The sequence below is a fragment of the Halichoerus grypus genome, chromosome 10 (genome assembly GCF_964656455.1).
Source record: "Halichoerus grypus chromosome 10, mHalGry1.hap1.1, whole genome shotgun sequence".
NCBI classification, from domain to species: domain Eukaryota; kingdom Metazoa; phylum Chordata; class Mammalia; order Carnivora; family Phocidae; genus Halichoerus; species Halichoerus grypus.
In genome coordinates, this window is record NC_135721.1 from 18,633,162 (window position 1) to 18,647,698 (window position 14,537).

The 14,537-nt window shown below is 39.4% G+C and overlaps 1 protein-coding gene across 3 annotated transcripts in view; it reads left to right on the forward strand.

Annotated features, from left to right (window-relative positions):
* The window catches only part of UBXN2A (UBX domain protein 2A), a 36,606-nt gene that overhangs the window by 3,640 nt on the left and 18,429 nt on the right, over positions 1–14,537 (forward strand). For all 3 annotated transcript variants that reach the window (XM_078056039.1, XM_036121697.2, XM_078056038.1), the window contains exons 2-3: positions 6,039–6,091; positions 13,892–14,030. In XM_078056039.1, coding sequence (XP_077912165.1) covers positions 6,051–6,091; positions 13,892–14,030 — 180 coding nt within the window. In that variant the 5' untranslated portion in view covers positions 6,039–6,050. The remainder of the gene's footprint in view (positions 1–6,038; positions 6,092–13,891; positions 14,031–14,537) is intronic.

Here is a 14,537-nt window from a genome sequence, read left to right on the forward strand (position 1 = left end):
TTTTTATTATTTAACAGAAAACTAGAATTCTTTAAATATACAAACTGTCTTTTAAAGTGTTTGATTTTGATCCTACCATAGTTTGTTTGCTCTTGGAGGCTTGGTGTCCTACTCCCATTCCATAGAAGATCTAGGTGAAAAGGACTCCACATGGAAATGTGATCCATCGGTTCCTTTGCCCTGTGTTTAATGCCAGGAATGGCTTTATCCCTATGGAGAAACTTCAGCTTCTACACAAAGATAGCATACTCCATGGAATATCTTGATACAAAACTTTAATCTTAAAAAAAAAAAATGCAGCCTGTCATGTGCATTTACAAAAATAAATACAATTGGTAATATGCAGATTTTTTTCTGTTTGAATTCTAATGTATACATCAAAAAAACTCCTTTTCTTAGTAGTCTGAATCTATTTTGACTGGATTTTTCCTTTCAGTGGATATGTTCCAAAAAGCTCAATCTAGTCTCTCTCCTGACTGATTTTATCACTGCAGTTGTTGGGAGTAAGTGGGATAATAATTGGGAAGGTGTTTGGTAAACTGTGATACACAGTACAAATATAAGATGGTAGTGGTACTAATTGGAAGTAAACTGAAGCAAAATGAAGGAAATTCTATTCATCTGTCCTTTCTAATACCAAGCTTCATGCTGGTAAAGTAGACATTTGTCACATGGCTTTTTTTATTCTCTATAGTACAGTGCATGACTTAGGTTCATTTGTGTCACATGACTGTGATGATTGTAGAAGTTCACTCAGCTGATATAAATAGATTTTACATGGTTTATTACATAATACTAATTTAGGATAAATACCTAAAATGATGACTCTTTAAAATAATGACTTTATGTCCATCTTAGATTGTTTTTTGTTTTTGTTTTGTTTTTTTTAAGATTTTATTTATTTGACAGAGAGAGACAGCGAGAGAGGGAACACAAGCAGGGGAAGTGGGAGAGGGAGAAGCAGGCTTCCCGCGGACCAGGGAGCCCGATGCGGGGCTCGATCCCAGGACCCTGGGATCATGACCTGAGCCGAAGGCAGACGTTTAATGACTGAGCCACCCAGGCGCCCCTAGTTTTTTTTTTAAAGATTTTATTTATTTGACAGAGAGAGACAGTGAGAGAGGGAACACAAGCAGGGGGAGTGGGAAAGGGAGAAGCAGGCTCCCCACTGAGCAGGGAGCCCGATGGGGAGTTTGATCCCAGGACCCTGGGATCATGACTTGAGCCAAAGGCAGACACTTAATGACTGACCACCCAGGCGCCCCTATCTTAGATTGTTTTTACTTCATAATTCTATGCCATGTTTGCTATTAGTAATTCAGTATATTTTTCCTTGTTAGTCTGCAAACTCCGTAAGAGATTGTGTCTGTCCCATTAACCCTTCTTTCATTAATTCTAAACCAGTGCCTTGCACATGGTGGTGGGAGGTTCAGTAAATATATAAATGTTTTTAAAAGTTTAATTAGTGAAATCAAAACTAAAAGTTCAAAGTAAATCAGAGAAAGACAATCATCATATGATCTCACTCATACGTGGAATTTAAGAAACAAAACAGGATCATAGGAGAAGAGAGGAAAAAAATAAAACAAGATGAAATCAGAGAGGGAGACAAACCATAAGAGACTTTTTTTAAAGATTTTATTTTTTTATTTGACACAGAGAGAGCAGGGGGAGCAGCAGGCAGAGGGAGAGGGAGAAGCAGGCTCCCCGCTGAGCAGAGAGCCCGATGTGGGGCTCATCCCAGGACTCTGGGATCAAGACCGGAACTGAAGGCAGAAGCTCAACCAACCAAGCCACCCAGGCGCCCACCATAAGAGACTCTTAATCATAGGAAACAAACTGAGGGTTGCTGGAGGGGAGGGGGATAGGGGAATAGGGTAACTGGGTGATGGACATTAAGGAGGGCATGTGATGTAATGACATTTAATTATTTTACATTAGAATAATATATACATGTAGTTTAAAAGACAGTAGTATTAGAAAACTATAAATGCTCCCATTCCCTTTCCCTAAGTACAACTACTTTGAACTTAGCTGTTTTTTCTGTTATTTACAGTTATATTTCTAAACAACATGTACATTTTGAGTCCTTATTTTTGAACATTGCCTTTTGTATTGCTATTAGGATAGATAACCATCTTAGCTTTCTTATGTTTACCTCCTTTACCTTCTCACATCCTCTTAATGGTTTTAGTTCAGATTTTTTCTATACAATGAGTAAAAATATACACTTATTTTTTTTTCCCTTTAGACCTCAGGTCCATCCTCGGTCCAAAGATGGTGCTTATATTTATCCAATAACTGTAATAAACATTGCAAACTCAAAAGAACATTGACAATATTGTATCTTATATTTAACAATCATTTTTAATGGCTGCATTTTTATTTATTTTTTAATATTTTACTTATTTATTTATTTGAGAGAGTGAGTGAGAGAGAGACATAGAGAGAAGGAGCAGGGGGAGGGGTCGAGGGAGAGGGAGAAGCAGACTCCCCGCTGAGCGGGGAGCCAGACATGGGACTCGAGCCTGGGACTCCAGGATCATGACCTGAGCTGAAGGCAGATGCTTAACCTACTGAGCCAACCAGGTGCCCCATGGCTGCATTTTTAAAGCATATAGTTTACATATAATCTATTTAATCTATATAAATCTTTATAATCTATGTAAATTATTGGTACAAAAAAATCTTCTTGTCTGCTTTATTACTTTGTAAATCTAATGCCTAATTAGGTGCCTTACACATAATTAATATTGACTAAGATTCTTTGAATGAAATGGTCTATTTGCATTTTTAAGTTTAGAGAATAATTTTGGAAAAGCATTACAGGAAGGATTAAGAATTAGAAATACAAAATAACTTGATACAGTAGAGACATCCAATTTGCCTTAATTGTTGGATGCCGTCCTCTTGGATGCTGTGGCTTTAGTGAGTCCTACTTTACTCTCTAGCTACAGGGCAGAGTCTGAAGTTATGTTGGGATGCCATTGATGTTGCTGTCCCTCACTTTATATTCCACACTCACTCCTCAGCCCCATTGCATTTCCTCCTTTTTCCTTGCCTTTCTGTTTCTCCTTGTCTTTCAGAATTTTTCACAATTGTCTCACGAAAGGGTTAGGAAATAAATTTGCTATCAATTTATATTCAATTCATAATTAAAGCTAGAGGTACCTATAACAACTTTCAATGATAGGATATTTTCCAGAGCAGAGTCCACTATCCTACTTTAATTCCTAGCAAAACTGAGGCTAAGTGGGAATTAGTGCTCAACACAAATTGCTGTGGTTATTGGCCCAGCTCCATTAGCAGGCCCTAAGATCATTCAGACTGGCTATTATTTTGCAGGTTTGCCTTCTATTCAAATGTGCTTACTTTTTTTTTTTTTTTTTAAGATTTTATTTATTTATTTGACAGAGAGAGAGAGCATAAGCAGGGGGAGCAGCAGGCAGAGGAAGAGGCAGGCTCCCCACTGAGCAGGGAGCCTAATGCAGGGCTCAATCCCAGGACTCTGGGATCATGACCTGAGCCAAAGGCAGACGCTTAACCAACTGAGCCACCCAGGTGCCTCCAAATGTGCTTACATTTTTAAATATAGACATACACTATTTACATGTTATAGAAATATTCATATATTTTTCACCCTGATTTTCCACATTTTTGGGAATTTAAAGGAACAGCAAAGTAAGCTGTATACACAGAATTTACCCACCACAGCTGTTATTTGTTAGGAAAAATTGAAAGGGAACTAAATTCCCAGTAGTCATGGTATAGCTGCCTGATGGAATAATATGTATCCTTTAAAAATAATTATGAAGCAATTTATGTAGCCAAATGGAAAAAGCACAGAAATGAAAAATACAGGAAACAAAAATCATTAATATACTAGCAATGCATTTGAATGTGTATGAAAAAATGGACAGGAAGAAGCAAAAGTTTAAATAGTTATTGTTGGGGGTAATAAAAGTATGGATTATTTTCTCTCTTTCCCAAACTTTCTCTATCAGTGTTTTGCCTTTATAAGAAAATATTGTAAGAAATAAGCGAACAAATCAGTGTTTAAAGTAGTCCCAAGCCATCTGTCCACTGAGAGGTCCTGGAAGCAACAACACAGTAGAAAAAACAAACATGCCAAACACCCAGATCTTGGTTTCTAAATACAGTTAAAAAAAAAAAAAAAGTAACTATGGCTTCTCAGAGAAAAGTCTGATTCATGGGCTGGGGCAGAGAAAGAACAAATGATCCTGGAGCATCTTCTTGCTCCAGAAAGTAAGAAGGTGTTCACAGGATGATGAATACGTATCAAAAGGACATCACACTGAAGGGGTTCCCACTGGACAAATCTGGGAAATGGAACATCAAAATAAATGGAACATCAAAACATTGACTAAAACAAAACCCCATGAGTCCATACACTTAGAGCTAAAAAAAGAAATAATAAAAGATGGACTTTTATTTTATTTTTTTTAGGATGGACTGTTCAGTAAACTCAACTGTCATGTGGAATCACTGTAAGATAAGTTCCAAATAGATCTGAGATTTAACAATTTTAAATTAAAGTTGAGGGGGTGCCTGGGTGGCTTAGTTGGTTAAGCATCTGCCTTAGGCTCAGGTCATGATTCCAGGGTGCTGGGATTGAGCCCCACGCTGGGCTCCCGTCTCCTCCCCCCTGCTTGTTCTCTTGCTCTCTCTCTCTCAAATAAATAAAATCTTTAAAAAAACTAATATTGATGGTCACATCAGCAAAATGGCAAAATAGGCAGTTGCAAGCTCATGTTCCCACAGAAACGTTGAAAAACACGCAGAAACTGTTAGAACCAACTTAGAACTCTGGAAAGTAGCTCATGGTGTATAGCAGCGAAGCAAATGCTGAATCAAGAAAAATGCAACTTAAAAAGAGCAGGCGAAACACATCAAAAATGGGCAAAGCACCTGAACAGGTATTTCTCCAAAGAAGATAGACAAATGGCCAATAAGCACATGAAAAAGATGCTCGACATCACTAGTCACAATGAGATACACTTTATTAGGATGGGTATTGTTTAATAAAACAAACTAACAAGTATTGGCAAGAATGTGGAGAAATTAGAACCCTGGTACATTGCTGGAGGGAATACAAAATTATTCACAATAGCCAGAGGTGTAAACGGTCCAAATGTCCATCACCAGATGTGTAGGGGCGCCTGGGTGGCTCAGTCGGTTGAACGTCTGCCTTCGGCTCAGGTCATGATCCCAGGGTCCTGGGATCTAGCCCCACATCTGGTTCCCTGCTCAGAGGGAGTCTGCTTCTCCCTCTGCCTGCCCCTCCCTCCTGCTCATGCATGTGCACGCACGCACTCTCTAATAAATAAAATCTTGGGAAAAAACAGATGAATGTGTAAACAAAATGTACATATATACAATGGAATATTAGCCATAAAAGGAATGAATTTATGTTAAGTGAAATAAGCCAGACACAAAAGGACAAATGTATGATTCTATTTATGTGAAATACAAGGCAAATTCATAAAGGCAGAAGGTAGAATGGGGTTATTAGGCATGGGAAGAGAGAGGAAGAGGGAGTTATTGTTTAATGGGTACAGAGTTTCTTTTTGGGAAGTTGAAAGAGTCTTGGAAATGGATAGTGGTAATGATTGGACAACATTGTGGATGTAATTGATGCCACTGAATTGTACACTGTACATCTCGTCAGTTTGCTTCCCCAAGGAATTGTAAGAATGAGAGTAAGAATGTTTCATTCACTTTTGTTTGTTAAACCAAAGGGCACACTATGATTTTTATCATTATTCTTAAGAAATAGTTCTAAAAAAAATTTCTTTTGTTGGAAGATTATTGGACTCCAAAATTTATTTTTTATTATTGTTGTACTCTGTAGATGAAAATGACAGCTTTGAGTTTGGTCACGTAAGTTCTTAAGACCCTTTCAGTGCTACTTTAGGGACACCTAATAGCTTATGTTAAAGATTATTAATGCATATATAAGAATGACCTTATTTTTAATACTTGAGGACTTTAGCTTTTGTTTATTTTTACTTTTACAGTAAGGCAAAAGAATGAAAGAAGTAGATAATCTCGAAAGTATAAAAGAAGAATGGTAAGTTAATTTAAGCTTTGCATTTCTTTGTTACTGCATTTCTTAGTATTTATTTTTACTGCATTTCACTGACAGATACAGTAAGTTTTCATTATGGGTCTTTCAGTTAAATAGCTAATGGTTGGGGCGCCTGGGTGGTTCAGTCATTAAGCGTCTGCCTTCGGCTTAGGTCATGATCCCAGGGTCCTGGGATCGAGCCCCATGTTGGGCCCCCTGCTCAGCGGGAAGCCTGCTTCTTCCTGTCTCACTCCCTTTGCTTGTGTTCCTTCTCTCGCTGTGTCTCTCTCTGTCAAATAAATAAAATCTTTTTAAAAAAATTATTATTAATAATAACTTTATTTTTAAGAGTAGTTTTAGGTTATAAAAAAAATTGAGCAGAAAATACACAGTTCCTGTACCCCACCCTCCCCTTCACCACCACACACACAGTTTCCTATATTATTAACATCTTGTATTATGTAGTATATTACAGTTTGGAACCAGTATTGATACATTATTTTTTTTTTTTTTTTTTTTTCTTTTTTTTTTTTTTTTAAGATTTTATTTATTTATTTATTTGAAAGAGAGAGAATGAGAGAGAGAGAGCACATGAGAGGGGGGAGGGTCAGAGGGAGAAGCAGACTCCCTGCTGAGCAGGGAGCCCGATGTGGGACTCGATCCCGGAACTCCTGGATCGTGACCTGAGCCGAAGGCAGTCGTTTAACCAACGGAGCCACCCAGGCGCCCCTGGAACCAGTATTGATACATTATTAATTGTGGTTTACATTTGGGCCCATTTTGTGTATTGTACAGTTCTTTGGGGTTTGACAGATGTTGCTGATGCATATGGTGGTGTACTTTTATTTATTTAAGTTTATTATTTATTATTACTCTTATTTTTCCTTTTTTAGTAATCTCTATACCCAATATGGGGCTTGAACTCACAACCCTGAGATCAAGAGCTGCATACTCTTCCATCTGAGCCAGCCAGGTGTTGTGTTTTTAATTCCAGGTACCAGTTGTTATTGCTGGTTTATAGGAAAGCACTTGGCTTTTATATATTAATCTTATATTCTACAGCCTTGCTAAAATTGCTTATTAGTTCCAGAAGTTTGTTGTTGTTGTATTTGGGATTTTCTGTGTAGACAGTCATGTCATCTGCAGACAAAGAATTTTATTTCTTCCTTCCCAATCTGAATACCTTTTATTTCCTTTACTTGTCTTACTGACTTAGCTAGGATTTGCAATATGGCACTGAAGAGGAGTGGTGAGTAGGGGCATCTTTGATTCCTGATCTTAGGGGGAAAGCATCTAGTTTCTTGTCATAAAGTATGACGTTAGCTGTAGGTTTTCTGTAGATGTTTTTATCAAGTTAAGAGAGTTCTTCTCTGTTCCTAGTTTGCTAAGAGTTTTTATCAAGAATGAGACAACATCAGACCTAGCCATATTTAGCCTACCCATGCTTAGTATAAGTGTATTTCTTAAAACATGGTCCTTATTGCAATATTTTGTACTATGTTTAATTCTTAGTATGTTCTGAGATAGAAGTTAAAACCAAGCTTTAATTCTAAATGAAAAAGAAAACAGTTTTTAAGATGTGCCTTTGTAACTGCAATTTAGAATTTCCAAATTAATTCAGAAAATATTAGCTTTTTCCATAAGGGACTCTTAACTCTAGGATAGATGCTAGGGTTGCTGGAGGGGAGGTTAGTGGGGGGATGGGGTAACTGGGTGATGGGCATTAAGGAGGGCACGTGATGTAGTGAGCACTGAGTGTTATATACAACTGATGAATCACTGACCTCTACCTGAAACTAATAATACATTATATATTGATTGAATTTGAATAAAATTTAAAAAATTTAAAAAAGAATGTGTGTTGGATGTTGTCAGATGCTTTTTATCTGTTGTTATGATCGTGATTTTTCTTCTATAGTGTATTGATATGATGGATTACATTAATTGATTTTCTCATGTTGGATCAGCCTTGTATACCTGGAATAAATCCTACTTGATTACAGTAAGGATTTTTGCATCTATGTTCATGAGAGATACTGATGAGGAAGCAGAAGGCAAGTTGAGGGCAAAGTACAAGCTGACACCCCGCAATCCCCCCAACTCCCAGGTGGGATATGTGTGACATTCCTCAGGCACTGCTGGCTGCCCTAAAACCAAGGGAAGGAAAAAACAAATGGTTAATAGAGATCACAGTCCATGAGTCTCCATCAGTTTACAAATGTTTTAGTGATTTAGAAGAAAAAAAGCATTCTTATCCATAACCTAACTTCCAGAAGGAAACTCTCAATTAGCTTAATGTTATTGCTTTATTATAGGGAAAAACAATCTTAACTTTACCAAGGTAAGGCTCCAGTATCTCATAGGTCCTCTTTAGCAAATGAAAGTTCTTTTGAAAACCTTTTATTTCCTTTACTTGTCTTACTGACTTAGCTAGGATTTGCAATATGGCACTGAAGAGGAGTGGTGAGTAGGGGCATCCTTTTTCCTTACCTCCCCAACTTCCCAAGTATATAATCGGCCACTCCTCACAACCCAGAGGCAGCAGCTCTTTCTGCCCATGGGTCCTCTCCCTATGCTTTAATAAAATCACCATTTTTGCACCAAAGATGTCTCAAGAATTTTTTCTTGGCTTTCGGCTCTACATTCTCACCTACATTCAAAAACTACATCAATACTGTTTTTTTCCTTTCTTGAAATATCTTTGTCTGGTTTTATTTACTTTATTTTTTTTTTAAAGATTTATTTATTTATTTTGGGGGGGGGAGAGAGTGCTTGTGCACATATGAGTGGGGAAGGGGCAAAGGGAGAAAGATAATCCTGAGCAGACTCTGCTGAGCACAGAGCCTGTTGTCGGACTCGATCCCACGATCCCTGAGATCATGACCTGAGTGAAAACCAAGAGTTGGGAGTTAGAAGTGTTCCTTCTGCTTTTATTTTCTTGAAGAGATTGTAGAGACTTGGTATCATTTCTTCCTTAAATGTTTGATAGAATTTGCTAGTGAAATCTTTTTATTTTTTTAAGATTTTATTTATTTGAGAGAGAATGCACACGCACTGTGAGTGTGGGTCGGGGTGGGGGAAATGGGGCTGAGAGGCAGAGGGAGGGGGAGGAGACGCTCTCCTCAGCAGGGAGCCCCACGCCCGGCTCCATCCCGAGACCCTGGTATCATGACCTGAGCAGATGTTCTGGCCGGTTAAGCTTAACTGACTGAGCCACCCACTAATGAAATCTTTTGTGCCTAGTGCTCTGTGTTTTGGAAGATTGTTAATTATAGACTCAGTTTCTTGATAGATACAAGCCTTTGTATATGTTCCTCTTTAATGTAAGTTTTGGTGGATTGTCCCTTTCAAGGAATTGGTCCATTTCATCTAAGTTATCAAATTCGTGGGCATAGAGCTGTTTATAATCATCTCCACACACTGTACTCTGAACGTCTTAAAAACCTAGACTATTTCTTGCTCATCATTGTATCTCCTTATCACCTACCATATAGTAGGTACTCAATGTTTGAATGACTTGAATTAACAAAATGAGGCTTAATAGAATTTACATATCAAATAGGATAAAGGACTAAAGCTACTTTGAATGCTCAGCTTTATTGACTTCTTACTTAGTAATTGTGTATAAACTGCTTTCTTAAAGCTAGGACACAGGGGTGCGAGAGAACCTGGTTCTGGGGGTCCCAAACATACCAGGGTCAGGCACTAGCCACTGACAAAATCCAAAGGCAGAGAAACAAGTGGTAGTGAAACAGGAAAGGGATTTATTTCAGTGAGGCCAGTGCTGGAAAGACAGCAGACTAGCATTTCAGACTGTATCCAGAGTGCCAGAAATACTTCCAGGTTTATTTAAGGAAACTGGGGGAAAAAAGTGGGTGGGTGCATACAGGTAGGCAGTGAAGGTCAAATTGATCATTGTCTTAGAGTCGATCATGGGCTGAGTCTTGCTGGCTCAGGCCAGTTCTTATTGCTTGAGGGGATAGTTTCAGTTCCCATCAGGGGATGCTTTGCCCGCAGGGTCTTTTGCCTGAGCCAAGAAGCAATCTGGAAAGAACCCAACTAGAAAGTGAGGTAAAGATGGAGACAGACAGGGGCGCCTGGGTGGCTCAGTTGGTTAAGCGTCTGCTTTCAGCTCAGGTTATGATCTTGGGGTCCAGGGATCAAGCCCTGTGTCCAGTTCCTCGTTCAGTGGGGAGGAACTTGTACCTCATCTTGTCCCTCTGCCCCTCCCCCGCTCCTACTCTGTCATCTGCTTTTATTTTCTTGAAGAGAAATCTTTTTTTTTTTCGCCAAGATTTTATTTATTTGACAGAGACACAGCGAGAGCAGGAACACAAGCAGGGGGAGTGGGAGAGGGAGAAGCGGGCTTCCCACTGAGCAGGGAGCCCTATGAGGGGCTCGATCACAGGACCCTGGGATCATGACCTGAGCTGAAGACAGACACTTAACAACTGAGCCACCCAGGCGCCCCTCAAATAAATAAAATCTTAAAAAAAAAAAAAAAAAAAAAGATGGAGGCAGCCAAAGTCCAATTTTTCTGGCAAATACCAGAGAGCATTCAGTGGTTACAATGATTCCTAACAAATACTGTGTGTCAGTATGTGTACTGACACATACTGTGCACCGGGCATCGGCTTTTGTGTTTGCGGCAGTATTCGCAGCAGCCACGCAAGGTAGATGCTAGTAGCTGCATTTTGCAGATGAAAAAGCCAGATCACGTAGAGGCTGCTGGGTTTCTCGCCCAAAGTCAGTGTGACTCAGTGCCTAAACACAAACACCAAAGCCTGAACTTTTATTAGACAATATCCTCTACTGCTACATAGCTATACTGATTAAAGAGGGGAAGATCATTAGTATTGTGAGAAATCATCTTAGGGTGTGACTATTTTTATGTAAGAAGTATCATTCCATTGCTTTCGGAAAGGCATAATTAATATTTTGTGATAATATGAAGCGTCTTAAGAATATACAGAGATTACCTAGAAGAGTAAAAAAAGTATACCTAAATTAAAATACTGCTCTGAGTGTTCCATTTTAATAACAACATAGCGATGACTATTTGGTCTGGCTCAGTGATTAAGAGTACAGGCATTGGTAGCCTGGGTTCAGTTTCCAGCTCTGCCTCCCAATAGCTTTGTGATCTTGAGCAAATTGCTTAAGTGGGGGGTGGGGCGGAGTGCAGAGGGAGAGGGAGGAGCAGGCTCCCTGCTGAACAGGGAGCAAGACAATGTGGGTGGATCCCAGAACCCCAGGGTCACAACCTGAGCTGAAGGCAGACACTTAACCGACTAAGCCCTAAGCCCTCAGGCGCCCCTCTTTTTTTTTTTTTTTTTATTTTACCTTTTTCTTTTGCTTAAGCTTTTTTTTAATGTGCTAGATGGGATAAAAACAATATGTGCCTTTTTAGGTCATTGTGAGGATTGAATGAGTTAACCCATGTAAAGTACTTAAAATAGTTCCCAAAATATATTAATAAATGCTCAATAAATGTGAGCTATTAAGAGAAGTTTTATAGGGCGCCTGGGTGGCTCAGTCGTTAAGTGTTTGCTTTCGGCTCAGGTCATGATCCCAGGGTCCTGGGATCGAGCCCCGCATCGGGCTCCCTGCTCCGTGGGAAGCCTGCTTCTCCCTCTCCCACTCCCTCGGCTTGTGTTCTCTCTCTCGCTGTCTCTCTCTGTCAAATAAATAAAATCTTTAAAAAAAAAAACAGAAGCTTTATAGTATATCATAGGTGCATAGATGTGGAAGGCAGATGAACAGCGTTCTAATGCTGTCTTTGCTACTTACTAGCTTTAACCTCGTATAACTTAACCTTTCTGTGACTCATTTTCCTTCCTATAAAAAATGTGGATAAGAGTATCTATATTATAGTTCCTGGCACAGTATGAGAGCTGTAAAAATACTATTTATGGGATCTGAGAAGTTATATTTCAGTACATGTATGAATTTTCTGTATGACTTTCAAAAAGATTGGTCAGAAACCATTTTTTCTGTCAAAATCTTCAGTAATATTTCTTAGATGATAAAATATAAATGCAAAATAAAAACCAGTAGATGGGGGTAGGCAGAATGGATGAAGAGAGTCAAAAGGTACAAACTTTCAATTATAAAATAAGTCATGAGGATGTAATATATAGCATGGCAACTATAGTTAAAAATATTCTATTGCAGGGGCGCCTGGGTGGCTCAGTCATTAAGCGTCTGCCTTCAGCTCAGGTCATGATCCCAGGGTCCTGGGATCGAGCCCCACATCAGGCTCCCTGCTCTGCGGGAAGCCTGCTTCTCCCTCTCCCACTCCCCCTGCTTGTGTTCCCTCTCTCACTGTGTCTCTGTCAAATAAATCAAATCTTTAAAAAAAAAAAAAAATTCTATTGCAGGGGCGCCTGGGTGGCTCAGTTGGTTAAGCGACTGCCTTCGGCTCTGGTCACAATCCTGGAGTCCCGGGATTGAGTCCCGTATTGGGCTCCCTGCTCAGCAGGGAGTCTGCTTCTCCCTCTGACCCTTCCCCCCTCATGCTCTCTCTATCTCATTCTCTCTCTCAAATAAATAAATAAAATCTTAAAAAAAAACCAAAAAACTATTGCATATTGGAAAGTTGCTAAAAAATTACATCTTAAAAGTTCTCATTGCAAGAAAAAAATTTCTGTAACTGTATGGTGATAGATGTTAACTAGACTTACTATAGTGATCATTTCATAGTATATACAAATATCGAATCATGTTGTACACCTGAAACTAACATGTTGATTATACCTCAATTAAAAAAATAGTAGAGGGGCTCCTGGGTGGCTCAGTCGTTAAGCGTCTGCCTTCGGCTCAGGTCATGGTCCCAGGGTCCTGGGATCGAGCCCCATGTCGGGCTCCCTGCTCAGCGGGAAGCCTGCTTCTCCCTCTCCCTCTGCCCCTGCTTGTGTTCCCTCTCTCGATATCTCTCTCTCTGTCAAATAAATAAATAAAATATTTTTAAAAAAATAAATAAATAAAAATAAAAAAATAGTAGAGTGTTAAACTGCTACAAATCAAAAATATTCAGTGGGAAATCTCATTCAGAAGTATGCAAACAATCAAAATTATGATTAGGACTGTTCCTGACACATTATCACCTTTAGTTTCAAGAGTGCTTTCTGTTGGGGCACCTGGGTGGCTCAGTGGGTTAAGGGTTGGCCTTCAGCTCAGGTCACGATCCCAGGGTCCTGGAAACGAGCCCCACTTTGGGCTCCCCACTGAGTGCAGAGTCTGCTCCTCCCTCCCCTTCTGCCCCTCCCCCCAACTCGTGCTCTCTCTCAAATAAATAAATAAAATTAAAAAAGTAATTTTTATTACCAGAAGGCACATAGTAACCCCTTGTAAAGCTATTTTGAGCTTTTTGCAAAGAACACATTTTTATACCCTGGACCAGTGATGTTCAACCTGGTGAGATTTTGGCCCCCAGAGGATATCTGGCAATGTCTAGAGATGGTTTTGGTTATTACACTGGAGGTGGGGGTGGGTGGAGTATGCATGATACTGGCATCTAGTGGATAAAGGCCACGGATGCTACCAAACATCCTACAGTACATAGGGCAGCCCACACAACAAAGAATTATCCCTTCCCAAATGTCAGTAGGCTGAAGTTGAGAAAACCCTGCTCTGGACCCAAATGGTTAATGACTTTCCAAGGTCACATATCTGCTAGAATCTTAATTTAGAAGTGGGTCTAAACTGCGGAACTGGAAGCATTTCAGTTCAGGATCCTTTAACTAGAAATTCATGTAAATTTTTGGAAAAGTAATAGTAGTGCTTAATTTCCCTTTTTTTGTGTAGGGTTTGTGAAACGGGATCTGACAACCAACCTCTTAGTGATGATCGTCAAAGAAATTGTGAATATTTTGTTGACAGCCTTTTTGAGGAAGCTGAGAAGGTTGGTGCCAAATGCATGTCTCCCACTGAACAGAAGAAACAGGTAAATGTCCGTAACTTTTTTTCTCATCCAGTGTTTCTCAAAATAAGGACCATATTTTGGGTCCATGAGGTCAAAACTGTTTTCATAATAATAGTGAGATATTATTTACCTTTTCCACTGTGTTGATTTTGCACTAATACTGCAAAAGCGATGGTGATGCCTTGGGAGCAATGAAGGCAGTGACGCCAAACTGTACTAGTAATTACCGTATTTTTTGCTTGCATTTGGTGGGGGGCATGCTAGTTGCTATTAAGAGCGTCCTTGATGAAGCCAGTCTTGGGACAGCTTTATAAAACAGTGTGTGAGGAGAGTGCATTGGAAGTAGATGGCTTAAAACCTTGCAAGCCTAAATTTGCCTTTATTCTGCCTTCACACTTGATTAATAAATGCCATTCTGGTAACTGAGCCTTTGTTGGTTTTTTTGTTTTGTTTTTTAAGATTTATTTATTAGAGAGAGTGCTTGTGCATGTGTGTGAGCGAGCAAGGGTGGGGGGACCAAGGGAGAGA